At 38.1% G+C, this 27,754-nt stretch overlaps 1 protein-coding gene across 1 annotated transcript in view; it reads right to left on the minus strand.

Moving 5' to 3' along the window:
• Positions 1-753: 753 nt before the first annotated feature.
• The window catches only part of rassf5 (Ras association domain family member 5), a 49,829-nt gene continuing 22,828 nt past the window's right edge, over positions 754-27,754 (minus strand). Inside the window, exons 3-6 of the mRNA XM_079844613.1 lie at positions 5,188-5,298; positions 4,802-5,084; positions 4,598-4,713; positions 754-3,055 (exon numbers count right to left, since the gene is read on the minus strand). Coding sequence (XP_079700739.1) covers positions 2,903-3,055; positions 4,598-4,713; positions 4,802-5,084; positions 5,188-5,298 — 663 coding nt within the window. The 3' untranslated portion in view covers positions 754-2,902. The remainder of the gene's footprint in view (positions 3,056-4,597; positions 4,714-4,801; positions 5,085-5,187; positions 5,299-27,754) is intronic.

Consider the following 27,754-nt stretch of genomic DNA (forward strand, 5'->3'; position numbering starts at 1 on the left):
GCTAGCTACACGGTATCATATAAATACATATGTTAGTGTGCAGTGTATCTAACAAATCTAAACTACAGCAAGGGTTTCATTCAATTATAAATCATATTTGGACATCTTTTGCGAAGCAAACAGTGTTTGCATTTGAACTACATGATTAGGGTTCCCTCTGCTGGTTGTGAATGGCTTGTGCAACCATTAGAATACTGACGTAAAACTAGTTTATGTTCTGTGGATAAAATTATGAAATCAGTCACATAATACAGGACAGCAACAGTTGTATTTTGTGATGCAAAATGTAATATTGGCATTAAAATATTGCCATATTTTCCACTATTGTAGTACTCTATGTAAAACATTTATAGTAAAACCAGTTTAAACAGTTAACATTTTACAATAAGGTCTCATTTGTTAAGATTAGTTAATGTACTATTAACTAACAATTAGCATTAATCTTTGTTAATGTTAGTTCGTTGTTTGTTCATGTTACTTCACAGTGCATTAGCTAATGTTAACAAATAATAGCTAATAGAAGCTACGGTGGCCGACACAGGACATAAATGTCGTCTCCGGAGAGAGAGCAGAGAGTAGCTAGCGCTTTATAGAGAAGTTTGTCCGTTTAGGGCTACTGTAGAAACATGGCTGTGCAAAATGGTGGCTTGATGACACATAAATACTCCACAGCACCTTTAAACTACAGAACTGTTAATAACCCAAGGTATAGTTACCTCATTTATTGAATTGTAAATAAAAGACAAATTCATTGCCATGAAAGGGTGACCTTTTATTTAATTCTTGAGTATATTTACAGCTTTATAGACATTTTAAACATTTGATACTCTGAAACAACAAAGAAAAGATTGCCCGATAGTATTGATTTATCCACATATTCAAGTTTACACACACTGAGCCAAAAAATAAATTAAACAAACGCACACAAGCACACACACGCACACACACACACACACACTCTCTTTCTCTCTCTCTGACATTGAAAGCACCTGGCTACTGCCACTGAACGTGTGTGAAATCTCTCAACGTGGAGTTATAGGGCCAGACATCTAGAGCATATGTACAGTACACAGTCAAGATAAGCTACACGGAAACTAAAGGCACTGCCAGCAGGAATATGGCTCTCAGGGAGAAGCTGCCTGAGCAGACATACGAGACCCTGCCGCTTGCTTGAGGGTGGAAGTGATGCTTCCAGTCCATCAGGACGTGTACCCATACAAGATCAAAATATACAGGCCGAGCACATGGGCACAGTGATCCAAATGGAAACGTATGAGTCTAAAGTACCATCTCTACTAGCATACAGGTAAAAAAACGATAACCCCGTGGTTCTTTGAGAGATTGTGACTTAAATGTGCTTTTAAGGGAGAAGAGAAATGATTTATCAGTGCCTGGAAAATCAAATTGAAAGGTTTACAGTTATCCCAGACCAATATGGAATACCGCTTCAGTGCTTTAGAATGCTGTTCACAAATAATAAAATTCCCCCGGAGTTACAAACGCATTCAATTCACATGCACCTCCATAATTTCTCAGACCAAAGTATGCACATAAAAAAACAAACATGAAATGCAGATTATCAAAGCACAAAAAAAAGAAGGGAAATTGTTAAATCCATCTCATGTCCCCTATATAAAATAATATTGACTACATACTGGCTGACCACTCAATGGACTGGTGTGCAAATCACAGACATTCCTGCACTTTACATTAGCAGGAAGCTCTCTCTATTGCCTCGCAAAAGCTTTGTAATTACAATATGGGGAACTTTGGTGTAATACAGATTGAGATCCTTGTGGTTTGGATCCACAGAGCTTTTCAGAGCGCTGATCTAGGAGATGCCCTTTAATCTAACGTGACCTTGTGTATTATGTGCTTAAAGCTGAAGTGATTCAGAAACGCTTACCGGATAACCACAATCCTCACATCCACCGATGCTCCCTGCACATTAAGAACTGGCGGCACACTTGATTTGTCAGTGCTGAGTGTTTCTAAAAGATATCATGGGACACCTGAACGAAAGAGGGGCCATTCAGCCATTTCACATTTCTCGAGGAGCTCAAAATATCTGCGTCTGGGCAGGTTCAACACTTTTTTTTTTGTATAGATGCAGTGGGTTTTATCACGCGTTATCATAGAGATGCGCATCCATTTTGATCATTTAAATAGAAAGAGATATTTTGACTCTGTGAGGTGAAATGTTATCATTAATACAGTGCAACTGTAGTTATATTAAGAAAATCTCCAGTATAAAGAGTATAATTTATAATTTTTTTTTACAGTAGCATGTTATAATTGTTTATGAACTTTGTAATTTGATATATGGACAAGGTAACTATTTGTCCTCTGAAATCTTGCAGGCATCGGATTTACTATAACTTAAGTCTCCCTACTTCCTTTTGGACAGGAAGTGCTTTTTTTTTTTTACTTCCCTCTTTCATATAGATATTCCCTGATAGAGGACATGCGGTAGACACAAGCAGAGAGACCAAAGGGAAAGTCATGCTTTAAGTAACACTTGCAGTAGCAGCAATAGCAGCAGCATATAAAAAGACACAGACGGACGGGGTCAATGTAAAAACAACGAGAGAAACCGAAACGAAACCCATTCGAATATCAAAAAGCATGACTGCCAGAAACGGACTCCTGGGCTTTCAACAGTGTGCCATTTCCAGAGAGAAGGATTACTCTTGAAGTATTAATCTTTAGTTCCAACCTCCTCTTCGTCTGAGTCATGTCTCGATCCTTTCGCCCATCTTTGGGGGTTAAAGGTCACAGAGCCATGCTGAGAGCTTGTACAAAGTCCTGAGTGGAGGTTTTGTGAGTTTGTCTGTTGGGCTACTGGTCCTCCAGGCTGGCCCGGCGTTGGCTCAGTGGGGTGAAGGAGATTCTGTGTCCTACATTAGCCCGGTTTGCCCTCGACATGACATAGAGCCTGTAGCAACCTCTCCCTGTAGGCAGCGTAGCGCTGCTCCACCAGCCGCATGCGATCCTTCTCCTCCTTCTCCAGGATGATCAGGAAGTTCTGCAGCTCAGGGACTGAGAATGCATGCCACTGAAAAAGAGACAGAAGACGTTGTCTTAGTAAGACACAGGAAATAATAACCAGAAAAGTAATATACAAATTTGATTGTTATAAATAATAAAATAAAAATACATATAATGTATACATATGTTTTTTTATTTCTTTGTAGAGTTTCAATGAAATGACAACAAAAGATGAAAAAGGTTTTATATTCAAACAGAATACACTGATCAGGCATAACATTATGACCTAATATTGTGTCGGTCCCCATTTTGCTGCCAAAACAGGCCTGACCCATCGAGGCATGAACTCCACTAGACCCCTGAAGGTGTGCTGTGGTATCTGGCACCAAGATGTTAGCAGCAGATCCTTTAAGTCATGTAAGTTGAGAGGTTGGGCGTCCATGGATCGGACTTGTTTGTTCAGCACATCCCACAGAAATTTCGATCGGATTGAGATTTGGGGAATTTAGAGGCCAAGTTAACACCTCAAACTCGTTGTGCTCCTCAAATCATTCCTGAACCATTTTTGCTTTGTGGCAGGGCGCATTATTCAGCTGAGCCACCAGGGAATACCGTTTCCATGAAAAGCTGTACATGGTCTGCAACAATGCTTAGGTAGGAGGTACGCGTCAAAGTAACATCCACATGGATGGCAGGACCCAAGGTTTCCCAGCAGAAAATTGCCCAAAGCATCACCTCTGCCGGCTTGCCTTCTTCCCATAGTGCATCCTGATGCCATGTGTTCCCCAGGTAAGCGACACACGCACTCTGCCATCCGCGTAATGTAAAAGAAAATGTGATTCATCAGACCAGGCCACCTTCTTCCATTGCTCTGTGGTCCAGTTCTGATGCTCACGTGCCCAATGTTGGTGCTTTCGGCAGTGGACAGGTCAGCATGGGCCCCCTGACTGGTCTGCGGCTATGCAGCCCCATACGCAACAAACTGTGATGCACTGTGTATTCTGACACCTTTCTATCAGAACCAGCATTAACTTCTTGAGCAATCTGAGCTACAGTAGCTCGTCTGTTTGATCGGACCACACGGGGCCAGCCTTTGCTCCCCACGTGCATTAATGAGCCTTGGTCGCCGGTTCATCACAGTCCTTCCTTGGACCACTTTTGATAGATACTGACCACCGGAACACCCCACAAGAGCTGCAGTTTTGGAGATGCTCTGACCCAGTCGTCTAGCCATCACAATTTGGCCCTGGTCAAACTTGCTCAAATCCTTACGCTTGCCCATTTGTCCTGCTTTTAACACATCAACTATGAGGACAGAATGTTCACTTGCTGCCTAATATATCCCACCCACTAACAGATGCCGTGATGAAGAGATAATCAGTGGTATTCACGTCATAATGTTATGCCTGATCGGTGTATATATATTATTTGAATAAAACAATTATTTTATTTAAATAATGACAGAGCAGGCAAAATATATAAAGATGAAAATATTTACTAATATCAGTTCTCACTCTATGTCAGTAACATTTTTTTCATTTAATAATTCAATTATTTGATGATAATGTTTATTGTGTTGTGCAAAATAAGAGCGAATAGAAAATCTCACCTCCACTTCACCAGTCTCGTTTTCCTTGAGTACAAAAGTCAAGTTCTCTAAATCAGGCCCTGCTAACAGCCTCAAGTAGAGTGGGCAGTCTGATAATGGCAACTTCTGAAAAAGATCTGACAAAACAAGCAAACAACACTTTAGTATTCTATACGATAGCAGTATTATACATAGAGTATATGTCATCTTCATTTCAACGCTCACCCTGGCTGTCGCGACGGGTCTGGCTGTAGAGGGCAAACTTGCGTGGGTTATCCTGCACCATGAACTTCTTCAGCAGGCCCTGGATGACCTCCCTGACCGTGGTGGTACTGCTGATGTGTAGCTGCTTTACGGCATCGCTGGGCAGGTAGAAGGATGTGCGGTTATCTGAACTATCAGAAGAGGAACACGTTCCTAGTAACTTCCCGTCCACAGAAAGTACAGTCACGGGCCTGCGCAACTTCAAGTGAACCTTTATGAAACCAGTGTATGTGCCATCTGAGCTCTGGAGGATGACAAAACAACTTCAGTCAGGTCATTTCTCACAGTAAAATTCTCACATTACAACACTGTGAGGGCAAATGCTTTGTTGACAAATCAATACTCACTAATTTCATTCCATTCTCCGTCACTTTGGAGTTGTAGTCATCTATTTTTGCTTGAATTTCTTCTTCTGTGAGGGATGTTGGCTTGTCTTCCTCTTCCTCTTTTGTGACATTCTAAAACCAAGATAAAAATAGTGAGAGCAAGGTTAATGGGGAATCTCTATATCAAACACAGTAGAGGCCTTGTAAGGTATCAATGCGCTGTGGTAGAAAAGGCCATCAATGTCAACACTATCTATACAAAAGCTGACGTTGTCTCACGTAGCTTTAGACATTATGAGCATGTGCCATGGACTGACGTTGCGGTCTCAACTAGCTTTTTTTTTTTAGTTAACTTTGCTTGGCTAACAGAGAGTTCCTCTGAGGTAGTTCCTCTGTATTTTTTTCTTCTTTTTTGTATTGACTGCTGGTATTGAGTGTAGAGAAAGCAAAATATCTCTAAGGAAGGAAGGGAAGATTACTGCAGAGATTAGTGACACTTACGTGATCAAGATAACCAGTTATCTGCCCTTCACAAGAAGCTATTATGTGATACATGGTGCTTATATGACAGAGAAACTGCATTCTGCTGAATCTGTATTGAGCGAGGATTGGAGATCCTCCACACTATATTGAACTGTACATAATGAGTCTAATGAGATTAACTTGTAATATGAGATTAACTTGTCTGTCATCTATATGCTAGTACTCCTAAATGTTGACAAAATGAACATTTAGTGTTTGTATATTGATAATTAACAGTATTTCAAGAAAAATGGACAAAAAATATTGACTTGCATAGCATTATACAGTTGTCTGGCTATTACCAGACGAAGCTCAATCTTTTAAGATTGAACATTGGTCTGGGGAGTCTGCTCTGTATTTTCTACTGCACAAGAGGAGTGATCACAATTCAAATGACTCTGTACACAATTGGATAGTCCTTCAACCAATCAGACCACAAGAGGCATGATCAACGGGCATCGATCCATCGCTTCTCTATCTGTCATTGTGTTAAACCCGCCAATAGCGCGCCAGGTAGATAAGCCAGTATGTGATTGGTTCCCGCAAATGTGCAACAGAAGCAGGATAAATTATTGAACAGGTTTCCAGCCTGAGCTGCAGGGCGAAATCAAATCGCTGGCAGATCAGGCTGGGTTTTCCCAGTCTAATTATACAGGTTTTTGCCCAATCAAATGCTCTTTCAATGCTGTATCAATAGAAAATACAGCAGCTGCACAATTTGAGATTCTACATGTTCTTTGCAATGGAATGGTACAGGTCTAGTTATGTCACATGATCCTTCAGAAATCATTCTAATATGCTGCGTTGGTGCTCAAGAAACATGTCTTATTGTTATCAATGTTGAAAAAAGTTGTGCTAATTAATATTTTTGTGGAAACTGTGGTCATTTTTTTCAGGATTCTTTGATGACCCTTATTTAAATATTAGCAATATTATAATTGTCTTTACTTGCACTTTTTATCAATTAAATGCATCCTTGCTGAATAAAAGTATTACTTTCCCAAACTATTGAACAGTCAATACATTATAAATGTGTTGACATTTAGAAGTCTGAACATTACTGCTACTTTTGATCAAACTCCAGAGGGCACTCACTGAGAGTTACTACAAGACACCAGTCTCTGTGTGTGCGTGTGTGTGTGTGTGTGTGTACAGGATAACAGTTACAGTTTGAATGTCTCTTGAGACTTCTTTAAACAAATCCAGGCTGATTGAGACAAGACTAGAGTCTATACAAAGACAATTTTGGCCTCTGAGGAGTGTTTTACCGATCCATAGCGATCCATCAATAAAGAACAGGGAGAAACACCTTTCATTTAATGTTCTTGTGCGGCCAAATTCCAAAGAATGTGCTATTTCTTCCCCTCTTTTTTCATGAACTGAACTGTTTTCAACATTGATAATAATAACAAATGTTTAATTAATACTAAATCAGCATATTAGAATGATTTCTGAAGGATCATGTGACACTGAAGACTGGAGTAATGATAATAATAAATTTATACAAAGAATAGCCGTTTTAAATTGTTAGTAATATTTCACAATATTACTGTTTTACTGTGTTTGATATGACAAACCCTGGGTCATTGCACTGGATATGACAAACCCTTGGAAATAATGCAAAAAGAGTGATGACAAAGCATGTGACCTGGCTAAATACTCCCTCTTTTCCAGTGACAGAAAGAAATGTTCCTCATAAAGGGGTTTTCTAGAGGGAGTGACATCCAGTGCAGTTGCTGAGCAAGCCTTAGCAACAGATTCTGACCGAGATATTTTTAGCTACTGGCTGCATCCCCCCCGTAATACACGCAAAGTGAGTTTCTCTCTACTTTTTCTGGGACGAAAGAATAAGAATGAAAAAAGCTAGATCATTTATTCATGGTGATCCCTGGGGCGTCTGCATGGCAGCTCTCTGTCTCATTGAGCAGAAAGAGAACCACTCATACACACATGAACACACAAACATTAAGCCTGAGCAGAGAGGAAGAAGAATTTAGCAAACAAATTAACTTCTGCTAGGCCCACACACTGCCTGGCATGGACCAGTTTAATGGGCGGAAAAGTTCAGAAATCTTCTCAAATGAGACAGAAGAAGCAAGACATCTTGTTATGAAAGACGAAATTTGCAGACAGGAAATGTGCAATACAGCTGCACTTGTGTTGTTGCGTCTTGTGGTATGTGGTGGCACGAAAGAAACACGTCGCCAAATGAAGCAACAATATCTTCGGTGAGGGGGAAATTTGATTTACATTTACAAAGTAGGTAATATAGCTATTTTGGCCATATTTGTTTTATTATTTTTTTTTTATTATATACTGTAACACAATGTTTATGCATTTCATCAGATGTTCTTTTCCCAATATTTCAGCTATCGTTGCCAATTAGTATTAAAATGAATTAAAATACAGTGAAATCTTCTTAAAAAGAGGCATGTTTTTCCACAAAGTTTGTTTTGCTAAAGGAATAATGATATTCTATTACTTTAAAGGGGTCATGAAATGAGAAATCAACTTTCCCTTGAGCTTTTGATCTATAAAAGGTCATGGTAATATAAGGATATCCTGTAAGTTTCAGAGCTGAAAACTTCCCTGTTAGTCAAAGAAAAGCTTTTATTGACACCAGGCCCAGCAAACGCTCGATCTAGGAATGTGCCTCCCTGTGATGTCAGACTGTGGTGAAACTCCACCTTAACAGAAGAAGATGAACGCCTGATTCTGTAGCCCTGCCCACCGATTTGTGCATCACATGTTATAGATAAATAACACAGGCCTACGTGGAGCTAAACCGGATCGAACTTCCAAGCAATAAACATGCTGAATAAGCTTCATTCGGATTCCAATATTATGAATGCTCAGATGAACTGTATTCATGGGGGCAAGACATTGCGTGTTTTTTCCTTCATTTCACCACGGATTCATTTGTAAACAAGAGACTGGAATTGCAGACAGGATGGGATTACCTGAATGAATGAAGCAACACACTAATGTGAGTAAAAATATGTTTTTTATATGTGTGTGATATCTATTGATTATGTGTACATGTGTAACTGAACATAACTTAGCACGCTGTCACTAGCTGGAGAATCCTTTATTTGAGGTGTTGTTGGTTCATTGTCCTGTGATTCGTGATCAGACTCGAACATGTTTGGGCCAGGGCTTGCAAAGCCCAACATCCTGGGGCTATGTGTTTTCCAGATGGGCTACCAAAACGTATCACCGGCCTGCTGACGGACTATCTTAAATAGTGAAATAACATTCCTATCTTGATGTGTGTTGTTCACTCTCTTGACTTGATAAGTGAAGGAAAAATACAATCGTGGAAGTTTTGATTTTGATCATTTGTCTGACTCTGCTGTGAGGCTTGTGCGTGTGTGTGTTAGTGAGGCACAGTTCGCGGTTATATCCACCGATCGGGCGGACCAAGTAATACAAATTAATTGCGGGTGGATGAGAGATAAATCATTGTGTTTGTTTGATAAAGACATTTTGCGAACCCTGTGGGTGAATCCTTCCGGTTGCCTTTTTCCCACACGCTTTCAAAACAATCCCTCACGTGGGAGCAGAAGCTGATTATAATATGCAAAGCTTATCCAATCATAGCAGTGGGCGTTTACTTCCAAGACTTCAGTGCGGCACGCCCATAAAAACCGAGCGTTCCATGAGAGAGGCTCAAAACCAGGGTTACTTATTCATTATGTTTTTGAATGTAAAAACCACGCAAACGTCATAAGTTGACCTCAGACAACAATATACAAAAATTTTAAAAGCCTGTTCATTACTACCCCTTTAATGTATATGCACAAATATTAATGTACATGAAAAATGCCATTCAAGGATTGCAGTGACCATTTTTCAGTGATGACATGTACTGTTTGTTTGGAATTGATTCATTGAAATTCAGTCAACATTGGTTCATGGAAATGAAACAAATTGATTAAGTCTGAAGCACTTAACTACTTTTACTTTTAAATCAGAGATGCAATTAGAACATCCATTTTAACAAATCACATATACTTGCGATTTATGAGACGAGGAAGGATCAAAAATCTTAAAACAAAGAAAACAAACCACTCTCTCCCTCTCTCTGGCTATGAGAGCCACTGTGACATCCTAGTCAGAGATCTGTGAAGAAAAGCTTTCAGAATGAGCTCATGGCCTGTGTAATCACTCATGCAATTTACATCACACCCACTTTACCTGTTCTTTATTGTGCGGTCTAGATCAGAGACAACGTTCAGTTGTGTGAGATTGTGCAGAAACACATCTAGTATGTCATAGTTCAACCCCAGAATCAAAGGAAAAAATAGAAAATTATACTTTACATGCATGGTGTAATTATTTTATGTCAATTAAATGTAAGTGTATAATTTCTGTGCCTCTAGTGGCACCAAATGACATTGCAAAAATAATGACCATTTTCACCAACACTCTGGAAACAACAATCTACTATTGGTCAATCAACCAGAAAGTCTAGTCCCAAATTTACATTAAAAAAATAAATAAAAATCATACTTCGGCTTTAAGCATATTTTATATATGAAATATTATATACATAAGAAATTTCCTTCATAAATGAAATCTTTTCTGTATGCCAAATATACACCCCATTTCTTTTTATTTAGATTTTGGGGCGAAATATGTTCACATCCACTAAATCAGCCAATCTTGAGATCTGATCTTCTCTATTAATGTCGACAATCAAAGACAAAATGTAGATTTTTGTGGCATCCTTATTCTTCTCCCACTGACTTGAATCCCTTGGAGCACAGGACCAAAATCTCTCAGGAATTCCTGTATTTGTGACCAGAGGACTGTAAGCTGCTAAATATATCTTCCTCCCTCCCTTCCTCACATCCAAAGCAGAGAAAGTGGCCTTTTGGAACAATGGGGCAACACAATGGAGACCACTTTGAATGTTCGTTCTGCTCCTGATGGTTTTATTCAGGCATATTGGGTGTGTTTGACCGCACATACATCTGCACAACATCCAAGAGAAATCCAAGCCTGGCCATCATATCCCATCATCATTCTGAGTGTAAGTATATGAATGAGCTTTGATCTTCTCTTGAAACACTGGAGAGGGAAGAATCCTTATAGTAAAAATTAGAGAGTAAAGAAGTGTGCCTGTGGGTGTAGTCATGGTTTCTGCAGGAGAAAGTGTGTAAGAGTGTATGTGACAGTGAGCACTCATGAGTGTGGGAGTTGTAATTGGAATAAAGGGCATCATAAGCGTGGGTGGGTAATGTGTGGGATCTCTCCTGTCGATTCACTCAGCTCAAAGTATCTGCTGTCATTTCAAGAGCTGACCCATATCTGAGCTACACCTGCACCAGTAAACCGCCTCCCAGATACCTCATCACTAAAGGTAAAAGATAAACCCTGATCAGTTAGCTTGTAAAATTACACCACTCCGTCTTTATGCATCAATTTGCTTGTTTAAAAAAAAATCTATGTTATAAACTTCTTCAGCTGCAGACACATAATTTCCCTCCAGGTATGAGACAGCACCAAAGGAATCACACCATGTCAGATTTTAGCAGTGAGTGAGCAGAGGTGACATCAAATGCGACCCCGGATATCCTGTTAATGCATGAAAAGCGTTGTGCGGCAGACAACATATTTTTCTAGAACGGTCTTTGTGGTGAACCAAAAATGTCTGGCAAAATATTAAAATGTCAGCACATAAGTCAAAATATATGTCGAAAGTTTTTAAAGAAGTCTCTTATGCTCCCCGATGTTGCATTTATTTGATCAAAAATACATTAAATTTATAACAATCTACAACAACTGTTTTACATTTGAATACATTTACATTTTTGTTTATTCCAGTGATGGCAAAGCTGAATTTCTGCATATTATTCAGCATAATATAAATATATAATTCATATACAATCTAAAAGTCCTTTATATATTTGGTTTGTTTTTACTTTGTGAAACAGGGTTAGGAAACAACAGTTAAGCTTACTTTGAGCAATTAAACAGATAAAACCCACCTAACCTGTATAAGATCTTGTGAAGCACGTATGAACAATAGCTTTCCACTACTGAAGAATGACTTTCAGTTAAATGCTCTAGGCCTTTCTTTAACTCAAAAATGAGAGTTAAACAAACTCACGAAGGCCCAAGTGGAGGGTGTTACCATGCACATCAAAGGTGCCTTGGGTGAGCAAATATCAACTTACACAGTCTACATGGCACGAGAGAAAAGGGCACGGCTGTAAATGCTATCAGAGTGTCATCTCAAAGTCATCACTGCATGTCAAGCAGGTGTCCTTAAGAGCAGCACACGGCTACTCAGACTGATTAGTGAACACAATGCCCTTAGTGTCAGTTTCAGGCAACATGCAAGACATCTACGTCTGCACCTGCCGAATGGCCTCAAAACCAATAATCTAATTCTGTTGGGTGCTGCACGTTCTGGTTATCAGCGTGAGAATTGTACTAACACAAAATACAGGAAGTGAGAGTTGCAAGTGTTAGCCGACATCAGTTCAAGGGAAGCCTAATGTTCAAAAGAAGTCTCTTTACACAATGTTAGTCACTGCTAATGCATTGCTAATGTACTTTAATGCACTGGTTTCAGCTGCAGTAAAATCAGCCATAGTCAGACAGGTGAGCAATCAGGAGACTATATATAGAAAGCTAAAGGCTTCTCCTGCATGCATGATTTTTAACAGCTACAGCTGGTTGTTTTGGCTTTTACTTTAGTATATGTGTGTTGTATTAGCATTTTTGCCACAGGAAAGCAATTGCGAGTTCATTTTCGGTCATTTTTGCAGGAATGTATGAAGATTCTACAAAGGAACATTTATCTTCAGCAACACTATAAAAGTAAATAGCAGGCACAGCAATGCCGGTATAAACATAGATACTATCTATGGGTACAATATACGTCACATGACCAAACACGTCAGCATTTTTGAATATTTTTTACAGTCCACACTACATAGTGAACATGGCGTTTTCAAATGTATCTACTTGAGAGAGCTTTTTCAAAAAGCCCCGTCTACACTGACAAAAACGCCGTTATGAGTTTTAACGTAAACACAGTCGTAACCAGCTCACAGGAACAGTGTTTGGGATCCATGCATGCGTCAGGTCTTAAAGGGACAGAAGTTATTTATTATAACTACAAAAAGACAAACGATCACTTACGAGTACACATATAGACGAGTATATATATATATATATATATATATATATATATATATATATATATATATATATATATATATATATATATATATATATATATATATATATATATATATATATATATATATATATATATATACATTTACACATACATACATACATACATACATATACATATATATATATATATATATATATATATATATATATATATATATATATATATATATATATATATATATATATATATATATATATATATATATATATATATATATATATATATATATATATATATATAAATAAAATATAAAAGTATATACATTAACATTTTAGGTTTTAAATGTTTTTTTTGTTGATAAAATTAAAAAAAAAATTATATATAAAATATCTATATATTCTAAAATATTCCTTTCATATTCGTTAATCTCAAGTAATCCATTTACGTTGTATGACTACAATGGTAATCTGAATGCCCATCCCAAGTCCTCAGTGTTAATAGGTGTGAGACTGCATTTGTTAGCATGCTTTCAAAGATTTATATGCCTCGAATTGATCTTTCTTGTCTCTCTATTTCTGCCGTTTCTGCCGCAGTGTAGGAATGATGCCTTGCGATCTGCTCCCTCCCACACATTGCATATGTGTACTCATTCTCTCCCTCTCTCTCATTACTGGGTCAAGTGTGCAGTAGGAGATCTCCCCTCCGTCTCTGCAGCCTTGCACAAATGCAAAGCCCATCCTCTACATGCCTGAATAAACAGCCTAGATCATCAGAGCCCACAACACCAGTAAACACCTCAAGCGCTATGCTATCAATCCACACATGCACATATAAATTCCTTTGATAATGAAGGTCTTAATTATCTGTGCATTGTGCTTGGGTTTGTTTTTATGCATCATTTCCTCATTGCATCCCTATAGCAATTTGATTTATGTGGTTTTAAACAGCCATTCATACAAGCAGCTATTATAATGTTAAGGAGGAAGCTTGACTCATTCTGCTGTAGATATAGTAGAAGTGGAGAGCCGTTTGCCAAAATGGAACCACAGCTGCAACATCCACCAGATTTGAGCCACAGCAAAACCCAGAGCAAACGGACTGATATTTGCATGACTTTCTCTGTTCAAATGTTAACGTCTCCCTGGCTGCCCTTGAAGAGGAAGCTATATCGTTTTGTTCCCTTCACTTATAGCTCTCATTTAGGTCTAAAATCTACAGAAAAATAAGGAGGTTTTCCTTGTGCAGAGTTCCCGGAATAATTATCGAACACAGAATAGGCAGCATTTATCAAGGCACTATTATTCAGTGCTCTCGTTTTAAAATCCTTAAGTCTATTTTAACACAGCGAGGTAAATAGGAAATGTATTATTGATCCATAAAGCAATATTAATCCCATAACTCAGGAATGGCAAACACTCAGAGACATTCAAGAAGAATGTGCAGACTACAGTAAGAACGTAAGCTAATCTCCCATTTATCCATCCCTGGGGTTCTTCTAAGAGATGCTAAGAAGAATTAGGACAAGCTAACTTCACCTTCTGTGTGCTTATAACTGCCCATTCAAACTGCACTTGCTTTTGGAAAACGGTAAAAGGAAAACAATGTACAAATGGTCTTATAATCCAAAATAATAACCAATGGAGATCTTATCTCAGTTTGGGATATAAATCCAACGTCTGTCACCCAATAGCTGAGATTACAACGCCCTGCACCTAGCAACATAATACACAAACAATCTACCATATCAACCCTGCTGGAAACACTAGGTTGGACTAGCATGAACTTTATTGTTGTGGCTAGGTTGGTTTACTCTGGTGGTGGTCTAGAGCACAAAAAAATGTTCCAGGAAGATGCTGACCAAAACATTCTGGCAGTTTAAGAAGCTTGGTATAAGGACATCAGCATTTATAATGACAAAATATTTCTATTTCAAATAAATACTGTTCTTTTTGGGGGGTGGGTGGTAAAACAAAAATCATAAGCAGCACAACTGTTTTCATCTGTGAAAATAAATAAAAAATCTGTCCTGAGCACCAAATCAGCATATTAAAATAATTTCTGAAGAATCATGTGACACTGAAGACTGGAGTAATGGCGGCTGAAAATTCAGCTTGGCCATCACAGAAATAAATATAGAAATAGAAAGTTATTTTAAATTGTAATAATGATTCATAATAATAATTCCGTTTTTACTGTATTTTTGATCAAATAAAGGTAACCTTGGTAACAATAAGAGACATTGGGCCAGATTTACTAACAGCTTGCGTCAGCGCAAACCCTCTTTTTGCGTAAACTAGTCAGACACGCAGTGAAAAATTTGCGCTGAAAAGGCGTGGACGCTTATTTTTTTGTTATACATTTTTTGGAGTTTCCTTACAAATGTAAGACACAAAATTTATGGGAGGAGAGTCTAAATGAATCGTTCAAAGTGATTTACTAAGGTTTCTGCTAGTCAATTCACTGGTATTTGCGCCATTATTTACCGCCCAAAAAAGCATGTCTTAAACCACATGCTACTTTGCGTGCTCTCTGTAGATTGTGTAAGTCATTATGGAAACGATCCAGCTGTGTCCGTGTTCATTCATTTGCGCTGAAATGTCCACTCCCACTTGGGCTTTTATTGCTTTGCACTCTCATGCTAATTTGCCCTGTTTAGTAAATCTAGCCCTTAATTCGAAAAACGTTAAAATCTTACCAACCCTAAACTTTTGAACAATTGTGTATGCAATATGGCAACAGAATAATAAACACATAAAAACCAAACAATGTAAACTGGTGGCCATTGAATGCCCTCAACTGGCAGCTCCCATTGTGTCCAGACAGAGAAGAGAACAGGATGAATAATTCATATCCTGAGGAGCTCTTTCCAAACCTGATACTGCAGAAAGTGATGTAAGGCTGGTCAGCTCAGGTATGGGAGTGAAGTTTGAAGTGTTTTTTAGGCCATGAAATGTTATTTCCGCTTCGGTGCCGTTTACAATACAGCTGCACTCGCAGAAAAAAAAGGTACAAATGCTGTCACTGGGGTGATGCCTTTTCAAAAGGTACACTTTTGTTCCTTTTAGTTACCAATAAGCACCCTTTAGGTACAAAAGTGTACCTTTTGAAAAGGTACCACCTCAGTGACTGCTTTTGTACTTTTTTTCTGATAGTGTGCATTTGCAAGCTAAAGCCGCAGTCACACTACACTTTTGAGCATGCAAAATCTCTTCAGACACTGCAACGGTCGTGTTACGATGTCAAGCTCTGCAGTGTCTTTTTAAAAACATAAATTCAACACATGACAAATAATAATAAATCCAAAACGTTAAATTATACAAGCAACTACACTTTCCTGCAATGCTGCACTTTTAAATGCATGTTGTTTTAATTGAGCTACGAGGTCACGTTGTGACTTATCGGTCTGGCTTCATGCAATACGAATTTGCAGGTTAGAGTTCCCCAAACCTGAACTTTGGAACGTAGCGAAATGCGAAACGTCTTCGCATGAGCTTGCGTTTCCGCTCTCCCGCATTTACATGCGAATGAATGGAAGTCAATGGAATGAAAAGAATAGTGTGACCACCCCTTAACTCACAATTTACATCCTGATTGACTTATCGGTCACTAAACAACTGCACCTCAAGTCTAAGATAGGGAGGTATATTGTAACAGGAAGTCAGTGTAAAAGCTATGGGGTCTTGTAAAATAACACATTCTCTGATTCAGGGAAGGATAGGCCTTTCTGGCACAATCAGCAGTCATTTCCTTCCCCTCACAGCATTAGAGAGCTTTGAGGGTGTGAGAGTGCACTCTATGTGCACTGCCATGTTTAAAAGAGTCTATAATGAAGGTCAAGATATGCAGGTAATGAGATAAAGTAAAGGCAATTTGCATTAATGTTTTCGGTGGATGGTATTAATGCAAATATATGAACCTTACAGTAAACGAAACTTAAATAACCTAAGTACATTCAGTAATTCAGCTCTATTGTGAAATACTTATTAAATTAGTGTGGAACAGACACTTAAAATGGTAGTAATCTTCTATAAGTTTTTTTTATCATTGTAAGTTTGATTAACCTCAATACAACAGTTCAATCTCTACCTCCTAACCCCCTTTCGATAGTCACCCTAACAGACGCTTTAATCCAAAGCAATTTACTTTACAGGGCATTCAAGGTATAAAATGTTTTATCTGTCCATGCGTTCCCTGGGAATCAAACTCACGGCCTTGACGTTGCTAGTGCAATGCTCTCCCAGAAATCGTGGCCTTCATTTTATCTGCTCATTTCAAGATTGGTAAACACAGTGTCTAAATTATGACTTTGGTTGGAGTGCCAAAACGGCTGCTATAAATATCATATTAATTGAAAGGAATAGCAATGGATAAGAGACTCCTTAAGAAACTCTTCATTTGAATCAAGAGAGTTTGCAGTCGGTCTAAACAGTGACGGTTTCTACCGACAGTGTTTCCATTGTAAAACCTTATTCTACATCTCATTTAACTTTAAGAACCTCAACAGTGTTGAACAAAATGCAAGAAAACCCAAAACAGAGTTATGGCAGGGTATGTTGTCACTCAAAACATATTAGGTCATAAACCTGTTTTTGAATGCATCCGAAACACCTTCCTTACAATTCAACATCATGCGAGAAATATGCATTCACTTCCGTGTACACGCTTCCATGCAAAACTTCTCATTTTTTGTATTAGGTTCAAATGCGCTCGGCCAATCTTCACAATCCCATTAGCCTCGTGTTCATACGCTACCTTGACTACTGGCTTTGCCTTCGGCTGCCTGAAGAAGGAGGTCTTGGCGGTGAAGAATGTGAAGTCATCGCTCTCCTCGTCCAGGCTGCAGTACCCACTGCTCATGCTATTGCTGCCGGTCATTTGCGGGGATGGATCCAGTTTGGGGGACTCCCTACACGGGTCTTCGGGGGACCAAACGCACCATTCCAGGCTCCAGGGGTGGGAAGGGGAGGATAGGCTGGGAGCGGGGGACCACAGGTTCAGGTGAAGGGCCAGATCTCCACGTGCCACCGGAAACGAGCACTGAAACTTGCAAGCTGACGCTCAGCGACCGCTGCGGCCGGTATCTGATGTCCAGTTCCTGTTTCCACAGGTCACAAACAGGCAGTTGTAGAGAAGTAGCTTCTCCTGCTCTTTTCAGCTGACAGCTTGGTGCTTTAAACCCACGACACGCGTTTGAGATGAGAAAATTAGACCAGGGTGGAGGAAAGCATGTCACTGCACACAAATTGCTTGCATTGGCATCCACTAACTCACATACAGTCACACAGTCTTGATGTAAACAGGCTCTTGAGCATTACAGGTGCGAGAACGTTGCACGGACATTGTGTTGAATATCCCTTCAGCTGGCTGAGGTGGATGCAGAAGTCTCCGGTCCACAGTGAGGCTGCGACAGCTGCTAGAAAGACGGCAGAAAATCAACCTGCCTTACAGAGACTGAGTGAGCTGAGAACTGACGTACTGCACCTCCCTCCCTTCCTCCTTCTCTCACACCAATGCGCACGCTCTCTCTCTCTCTCTCTCTCTCTCTCTCTCTCTCGCTCTTTCTCACTCGCTCTACCATCTGTGGCTGGAGTCTGTTATCTGCCTACAAGCTTACGCAAACACCCTCCTTTTTTCCCCTCCCTCCTCAACTATCACTCTTCCTGCATGCAACTGCTCTTTGCTCAACTCAAGAGAAAGAGAAAAAAGAAAAAAAGAAAGAGAAAAATATACTTGAAGAGCGAGAGAAGGAGGGAGGGGAAGAAAGAGACAGCTCTCTGCATGTGGTCTTTTAGAGGCTATTTTACATAGTACCTGATATGCAAAATGATGGCAGGCAGCATGAATCCAGAGTATTGTTAAAAGGCACTGCGACATTAATACAGGCAGGACTGAAAATAACCTTCATATTTCCTTTTATTTGGAAAAAGTAGTGGACAATGTATAATGAGCTGCAAAATAAAGGTGATTGGGTGGTTTATTTTGCAATAACTGTGACTGACTGTATATTAGCTCACTTCAAAATCAATAAGTTATGTCCATCTATTTACTTATCCGAGTTTAAATTAATTGATAATGGGAGGAATAAAAAGACAAGTAAGCAATTGGCGGCCAATTAAACGGTCAATTATACATTTTAACCCTCATCATAAAAAAATATCTCAATGCAGGAGGACCAATCAGAATCACATACTCCAAATAAATTACAAACATTTGGTAGGCTATTTATGAGTAAATACATAAACTAAACTTTTTTATATTTAAAAAATATCTGAAAGCAGAATCAGAATTCAGTCTCTTTCTCTTTATTCCTGTATTTCATTTCTGCTTTAGCTTCTGTCCTTTATTTCTGTACTAGTTTAGCATACAGTGCCAGTCAAAAGTTTGGAAACATTAAGATTTTGTATGTTTCTGAAAGAAGTCTCTTCTGCTCGCCAAGGCTGCATTTATTTGATCAAAAAATACAGTAAACGCTATTATATTGTGAAACATTATTACAATTTAAAATAACTTTTTTCTGTTTGAATATGTTTTAAAATGTAATAATTTCTATGACGTAAAGCTGAATTTCCAGCATCATTACTCCAGTCTTCAGTGTCACATGAAAAGAAATCCTTCTAATAGCGCTGATCTGCTGCTCAAAAAACATTTCTAATTATTATCAATATTGAAAACAGTTGTGCTACTTAATATTTTTTCTTTTTTTGTGGAAACCATGATGCACTACCATTCGTATATGAATATATAATAATAATAATACCTTTATTCAGCAATTATGCATTAACTTGATCAAAAGAGATTACAAAAGATTTCTTAATAATAAATGCTGTTCTTTTTTTTACCTGTCTATTCATCAATGAATCTAGCAAAAAAATTCTCATGGTTTCCACAAAAATATTAAGCATGCAAAAATGGTTTTCAACATAAAATAAGAACCATTATTAATAATTGAGCACCAATAATAATTGATATTAAGCACATTTAAGCACAAAATCTGCATTTTACTATGATTTCTGAAGCGACATTGAAGACTGGAGTAATGATGCTGAAAATTCAGCTTTGACATCACAGAAATACAATACATTTTAAATTATATTAAAACAGAAAACAGCTATTTTAGTGTAATAATATTTCACAATATAACAAAATTTAGATCAAATAAATCCAGCCTTGGTGAGCAGAAGAGACATTTAAAAATCTTTGTTTCCAAATGTTTCCAAAATTTTGACCGGTTCTGTATATATAAAATGTGCTTCTGTATAGTGTAAACTGTTGGTTATAATGATAAATCATTTGTGATGTTATTCATTTTACATGAATAAATGTAAATGTAAGTGTTCGAGAAAGCCTTTAAAAGCCACAGGTAGAATTCAAAGTCCATAACTGAACATCATTACTGTTGCACATTCTATTAATAATTCATCACATTGTAATGTCCCACTGCATTTCCACGGCATGAACCATCTACCATTAACAGAAATACAATGAGAGAGAAATCTCTAGTGCTTTTTACAGGGAACCTTTAACTCTTTCCCCGCCAGAGTATTATTTTTATGTTGCCAGCCAGTGGCAGCTTTAAAAAAAATTATAATTCCTATTCACAAATCTTTCATGGCCCCCAGAATATTTTGTTGTATGAATATGCAAACAAAGAAAGAACAGAGCCTCTTCTTTTAAACAAATGTTAATAGATTTCCTAATGGACAGGATAATAATAAAACTGTATCTAAAACAAAAAGAATGGACACAAATTAAAGCTGAACACACCAACACTATAGGAAATCCTTAGAAGAGTGTCACAACATTAAATGTACAAAGGTCAAAATTACAGCTACATCTGATCTCTCCTTGCACCCATCAGGGCTGTTGGTCTTAACCTTTGACCCTGACCTTGAGGGCATTAGACACAAAGTCCAGCTGGAGCACCAGAATACGTTAAATTTGAGTACAAGATAAGAAGGAGGATATAAAACCACTGTCACATCAGCTCATCAACTAGGGATGGGTCACAATGGTCAACTAATCAATGGAATGGTTAACTAGTTGTTACACCACTAACTAGGTTGACTACTTTAACTGTAGTAAGCAGCAGTTATTCTGCATTGTAAAACCCTCTTGGAAAAGTTGCGTCTTTAAATTAATTTCCTTTAAAACATGGTCGCTACATTTATACTTTTAAAAAAATGCATATTATGTAAGAAAGGTGTCTGATTGGAGTCAGGTGAACCCAAAACCAGACTAATTATACAGGTCTTCCTTAATAGTTCACTCAAAACCAAAATTCTGTCATTTTGTGCCATTCCAAACTTTTAAGACTTTCTTTCTTCACAAAAGTAAATATTTAGAATTTTTTTTTGATGTCCATAAAATGAATGTCAGTGGGGTTGAATATTGTTACTCAAAATATTGTCTCTAGTGAAATATTATGTTTTTCACATCCCTATACCATCAACTAAATAAAAACCGTCTACTTTCAATCCTTTAGTGACTAAATGCTATGCAATTCCACACAATGTTACAATGGCAAAACCCTGGCAATATGTCAGCATGAAATGAGATCATTCATCACTTCTTTTTTTACTGCTGCTTTCCCCAGCCCGGTTTCTTAAGCAGGGAGACGATTCCTCATAAAGGGGGATAAAAGACAAGAAGAAAACATTTGCCACTATAAATGAGGGGAGGTTGAAAGCCACTTTGGTTTCCCCTCATCAGGTTTATTAGATTCTCATTGAACAGTATAGTGGGCCACATTTCTGTCATCTTCTTTCACTATAGCAGATGCTACTCATGTCCTGCACTATATATTGAGTCCATATCCATAAACTCTATGGACATAAAAACATCATCACTAGCAGCTTATGACAAATTACCTGAAGTGGTGGCCTTGGGTCACATTATCATAATCAATGAGCTGGATCTCAAGGAAGGACAGAAGGGCTGAACACATTCGATATCTAAACCCCCTGGGAAGAAGAAAGGCCCTCTTTTGGCTACTGTCAATACACCCCAATTAATTCTTACTAGAACTCAATCATTTCTCTCCAAAAAGATTGCAAGGGGGTTTATGCAATTGCCCAGAAAAACATAATCAATACCGTGGATGGATGGATGGATGGATGGATGGGGTGTGCAAAACCACCCAGACTAAAAGCGACACACTGAAACCGCGAGGGGTCCAAAATGGAGTGTGGTACCTCCTGCTAGAAACGTGAGTCAATACAGGCTGTAAAGTTGTCTCACTGCTGTATGAAGTATGGAGTGAAGAGGGCCATTCAAGTGTGTATAGAGAGCTGGATGCATTGTGGATAATCAATGTGCCTGACAATGATAATCCATCTCAAACAATCCGTAACACAGGCACTTTTCTCTACAGGGAAGCGGAAGGCTTTGTATTCTCCCTACATTTTTGTCCTAAACTCTCCTTCCTGTAATCGCTCTGGTATTGTGCTGGCAACACGTTCTGTGAGGAGTAACTGGAGGCTTGGACAGATCATGACCACTGGACTCATCTCTTGTTTCACAGTGGTGTTAAGTGCCGTTAGGACGCTCCATGTGATATGTTTCTGATCCTGCTATAACACCTCTCTCCCTCCCTATTGTACTTAGTTAAATAATGCAGATGGTTTCTGATTTCCAAACTTGGTGATGAGCAAACTGTAGAAGAGAAACAGCCTTGGCTCTGTTTGCAACAATGGTATATTTTTAACCTGTCATCATTCTTTACTTACTGAATCTATCGTTCCTACATTTTCAGACCTACAGATCTCTGAACAGAGGCTGAAAGGATCGAAGCTGGAGGAACTGCATTGGAGGTGAGTAAATGTAGTGGCTATATCTAGCACAGCACTTCCTGTGTTTATCACAAACATCACCAATGTGGTAATATCAGAGTTGTGATCTTTAAAAAAATAACTCGAAGTTTCAAGGTTTATAGGGCCTTACAGATAGATAGATAGATAGATAGATAGATAGATAGATAGATAGATAGATAGATAGATAGATAGATAGATAGATAGATAGATAGATAGATAGATAGATAGATAGATAGATAGATAGACAGACAGACAGACAGACAGACAGACAGACAGACAGACAGACAGACAGACAGACAGACAGACAGACAGACAGACAGACAGACAGACAGACAGACAGACAGACAGACAGACAGACAGACAGACAGACAGACAGACAGACAGACAGACAGACAGACAGACAGACAGACAGACAGACAGACAGACAGACAGACAGATAGAAGATAGATAGAAGATAGATAGAAGATAGATAGATTAAGATTAAAATTAAGTTATCATATAGTCATCCTGGTGTTGTTCTAATGCCACATACCCTTCTTTCTTTTTTGGACCACAAAAGGCGATTAACCCCCCCAAAAAATAATAATTCACATTGTCTGCAATTGTCCATGTAATGGCAGTGAATAGCGACCAGCATCAAGCTTGTTAACCCTTAAATGCATACCTCGGGTCTTTCACCCGAGACGTCATTCACTACCCTCCTCATTATTTTTTTAAAGTTAGACATCAACCTTCTTAGTATTCCTCAATCAATCCATTTTAAACAATATAACAAGAAAAAAAATAATAAAGTTATAATTTAATTAAATATTAGTGTCACTGTCAATTGATAATGGATCTGGTGAAGGAAGCTGTCAGTGATCAAAATATTTATTTTGAAGACATTGAAAATGAGTTTTGAGGATATGCGTGAGATCGCGAATATGAGCCAGATGCTGAATGTACTGGGAAATGAGTTCTGACGAGGACAGTGATGATGTTATAAAACATCTGCTCAAACTGAACCCTTCCAAGCACCAAGAGGTAACGAAATAGGTTTCATTTTATTCTTCTGTAATTGTTGCTCTAATATCAGGAGTTGTTTGTATTATCGCGACAGGTATAGATCTATCCATGTTAGAAATAGATCCGGGTCGCTAAAGACCCGAATATGTAAGAATGTTTGGCGAAACAGTCATGCATTTAAGGGTTAAAAAAGACGCAAAGGTATTGCAGAATGATCCCATGTGTTCTGGTGGTATACGGTAGTAGAGTTTGGCAATAAACCGAAATTTAGGCTAATGTATTATTTAACAAGAATCCTGACCTTGGCCATTGGTCTTCTGTGCACGGCTACGCAACATGAACGTTCGTGAGACTCTATTGGTGCCGCAGATCACTGATACAATCCATGTACTGTCTTCTCTGAGGTGAAAATATATCTGTTGTGTTCATCATAACGAGAAGTTATCGCATTCACATCTGTAGTCATCATTTCAGAAGTGAGGGGTAAGTGTAAAACCAGTTTATTCTGACATTTTGTAACAACTGAGCCTGACTCCCATTCAGCCATCCACCAGAGGGAGCCCTCTCCCGAGTACTGATCATGGACCGTGCAGGCATACGGCATCAGGGTGAGTAAATTATGACAAGGTCATCATCCGAACACGCATATTTCCCTACTTTATAGCAGGCGTAAAACAGTATGTGACAAAAGAAGTATGTCCAAACTCACAGTATTGATAAAAGAGTAGGCAAAAACGATCCGGATGACCTACTTCTTCTGGTGAGATTCTGAAGTGTGCATACGATGGACACTTTACTATCCCATGAAGCCACGGGAGAGGATTTGTGAATGGTGGTGATGGGATTCAACTGACGCTGGTAGGTCATGTGATAAGGGCAACATGGCGAATGTATGTCCAGATTACATTCATACTACACACATATATAGAGTGTACTTTGTTAGAGGCTGAGGAGTAATTACTAGGGGTGTGCACGGATATTTTCGAATATTCGATCTGTAATTAATATTAGAAAAATAAAAACACTATTCAAATTCTACTACATTGCTTTGCTGGCCATAAATGCAGTGAATCCATGATAAATCCCTCTAAAACTCGCCGATATAACTAAATCCATTGGGTGGCGATGTGGAGCCTGTTAATAAGTTGATTGTATGCGATCACAATGTCGTCGACTGCCTCGCAATGTTTTCTAATTACTTAGATGAAAATTGAAAATTATCTTGCAAAATGGAGTTACTTTTGATAAAACGAATTATAGTTATATCAAGACCCCAATGAGAAATCACATGAAAAACCAGGCGAATGAGTAAAGACGGCTGTCCATCACTGCGTTCATATTCCGACTTGAGTGTATAGGCTATGTAAGTTCTGCATGATAACTGGCGCGCTCTGCTTTGTTTGTGTTTTTTTCCGCTCACGCTGCTTGAGCTTAATGCTTTTGTTCTTTAGGCCTGTATTTTTTGTTTACACATATTGTTTAATGTTTTAAATGGAAAGAAACCCTTAAGATATGACATAAGCTTGTTCAGAAATGGTGACAAAAACTTGATGAATAAAAAAAAAAACGGTCTCTCTCATTTAAAAAAAAAAAAAAACGTCATTTAAATAAACGAATATTCGATTTTTATGAGCCCGAATATTCAAATACAATATTTTGGGAAAATGCCCATCCCTAGTAATTACTTATTCAAAAAAGATAGGTACCAACTCAGACGCAGCCTTAATTTTCATTTTAGATGAACTATCCCTTTAACATGACAACAATGTGGATCCTATTTTAATTTGTTAGTTTGTTTCACTCTGGAACACATCACATTACTGAAGTGAAATCAACCCGGATGCGGTTTCACGTGGACTTTAAACAGCTCATCCCTAGGAACAGCCTCTCACTTCCTGCGTTCTTCAGGTTGTCTTATAGTACCACAGAGCCAAGACATTACATAGATTCTGTTTTTGGAATCCTCAGTACAAAAATGCACTGAGAAATCCCACGCAGATCAAAAATGCGCTTTACTACAGCTCTCTACACAAATTATGAAAACAGCCCACGCACATACAACATCCCAGAATCTCTGGTTTTCAGGAATCAAAATCAAGATGCTTAAATCAAACAGCTTATAATCAAGCTGAAAGAGAGAAATATAATGCAAAAGACAGAAAGACAGTTTTTAAGGACACTGAAACAGCACAAACATGCACATGGCAGCGAACTGTCACGCTAGTTACTCCACAGGAAATGCTACGGTGAGATGACAAACCTGATTAAAACTAAAATCTGAAAATGGCACATGCAAATAGAAAGTCGTATACTTTTTCTACTGAACTGCACTTGATATCTCCAGCTGTGGTTTGAGGGGGCCGCAGTGCATGTGACACATAAAGAGTATGTTTGCTGTGTGTGTCTGTGTATGTGTACACACCCGAGGACAGGAAAAGGAAGTGTATGAGAGATGACAACAGCCTATCTGCACTGCTATACAAGAGTCAAAGCCGATGAAATACCTCCAGCAGCTGGGGACACAAACCCTCAGCACACGGTCTACAGCACTTTCACAGCCAATAAATGGCAAGAAAAAAAAGAAAAAAAACACTCTAAACTTGCAAATGTATTCTTGTTTGTGCCTGATGTTGCACAGAGGCTTACCAAATAGAGACCTTTAGGGGCTTTCAGATCAAATCAGCTATATTTTATGCTAAAACTGAAGGGATAAACAAGACCTCAGGATGGAACACTTAATGTTACTGAGGGGCAGTGAGGCTACAAAAACCGAAAGATTTTCCAGGGCTAACTGTGAGTTAGCGCTAATGTTTTGAGTCCACAGGGGACATGAGGGTTAGCGCACTGTGCCTGCATGATAACAGTATGAGGGATATTAGGGTAATGTGCATGAAGAACATTTTGTATTCTCATGAAACAAAGAAAACAAGACAGACAGAGACAGAGAGACAGCAGTTACAAGTTTGTGTAATAAGGATAACAGGGGAAGTGTGAAATATGTCAAAGTGTGTGTAGAATATTCTACAGTTTTTTTTTTATTAAGAATGGAGATGATTCACCCCACTGAATAATACTATCTCCTTCCATAACAAATACTGTAAATAAGAATCTACATCCAGAAGAAAATTACACTTAAAGATGTCTCTTTCAACTCTTCAGAAAGGAGGGAAACAAATGGCCACAACAAATTTAAATATATAAATTTTTCTTTTACTTTTTCTTCTCCATCAAATTTTCACCAAACCCTAAAATCCCACAGCTCTATTGTGAGATAAGTACTTTTATTCAGCAAATAATTATTACTTTTATTCAGGAAAGATGCATAAATTGATCAAAAGGGACAGTAAACATTACATTTACATTTACATTTATGCATTTGGCAGACGCTTTTATCCAAAGCGACTTACATTGCATTCAAGGTACACATCTTACATTTTGTCAATTCTTGCTTTCCCTGGGAATCGAACCCATGACCTTAGCGTTGCTAGCGCCATGCTCTACTGTTTGAGCTACAGGAAAGTAAAAACATCTATAATGTCATTTATTATTTCTATTTCAAATAAATGCTGTTCTTTTGAACTTTCTATTCAACAAAGAATCCTGAATGTTTCCATAAAAAATATTAAGCAGCACAACTATTTCCAACATTGATAATTATTAAATTATTAAATGTTTCTTGTGCATCAAATCTGCATATTAGGATGATTTCTGAAGGATATGTGACAAAATAATGGCTGCTAAAATGCAGCTTTGCCATCACAGGAAGAAATTACATTTTAAAATATATTAAAATAGTTATTTTATATTGCAATAATATTTCACAATATCCCTGTTTTTACAGTACTTTGTATCAAATAAATGCAGAATAATAGACTTCCTTCAAAAACATTTGTAAAAAACACTTTACACTTTATTTGACGGTGTCATTGTTATAGTGTAATTATATATTTAAGTACTGAGTAATATTAATGAACTACATTAACTTACTATAGGGTTAGGGTAGGATTCAAGTTTGTTTGAGGGTTAGTTGCATGTAATTATGCATCATTTAAAATAAAGTGTTACCAAAGAATCTTACCCAACCCAAATTTTTTAT

Source organism: Gobio gobio, assembly GCF_949357685.1.
Source record: "Gobio gobio genome assembly, chromosome: 19".
Lineage (NCBI taxonomy): Eukaryota > Metazoa > Chordata > Actinopteri > Cypriniformes > Gobionidae > Gobio > Gobio gobio.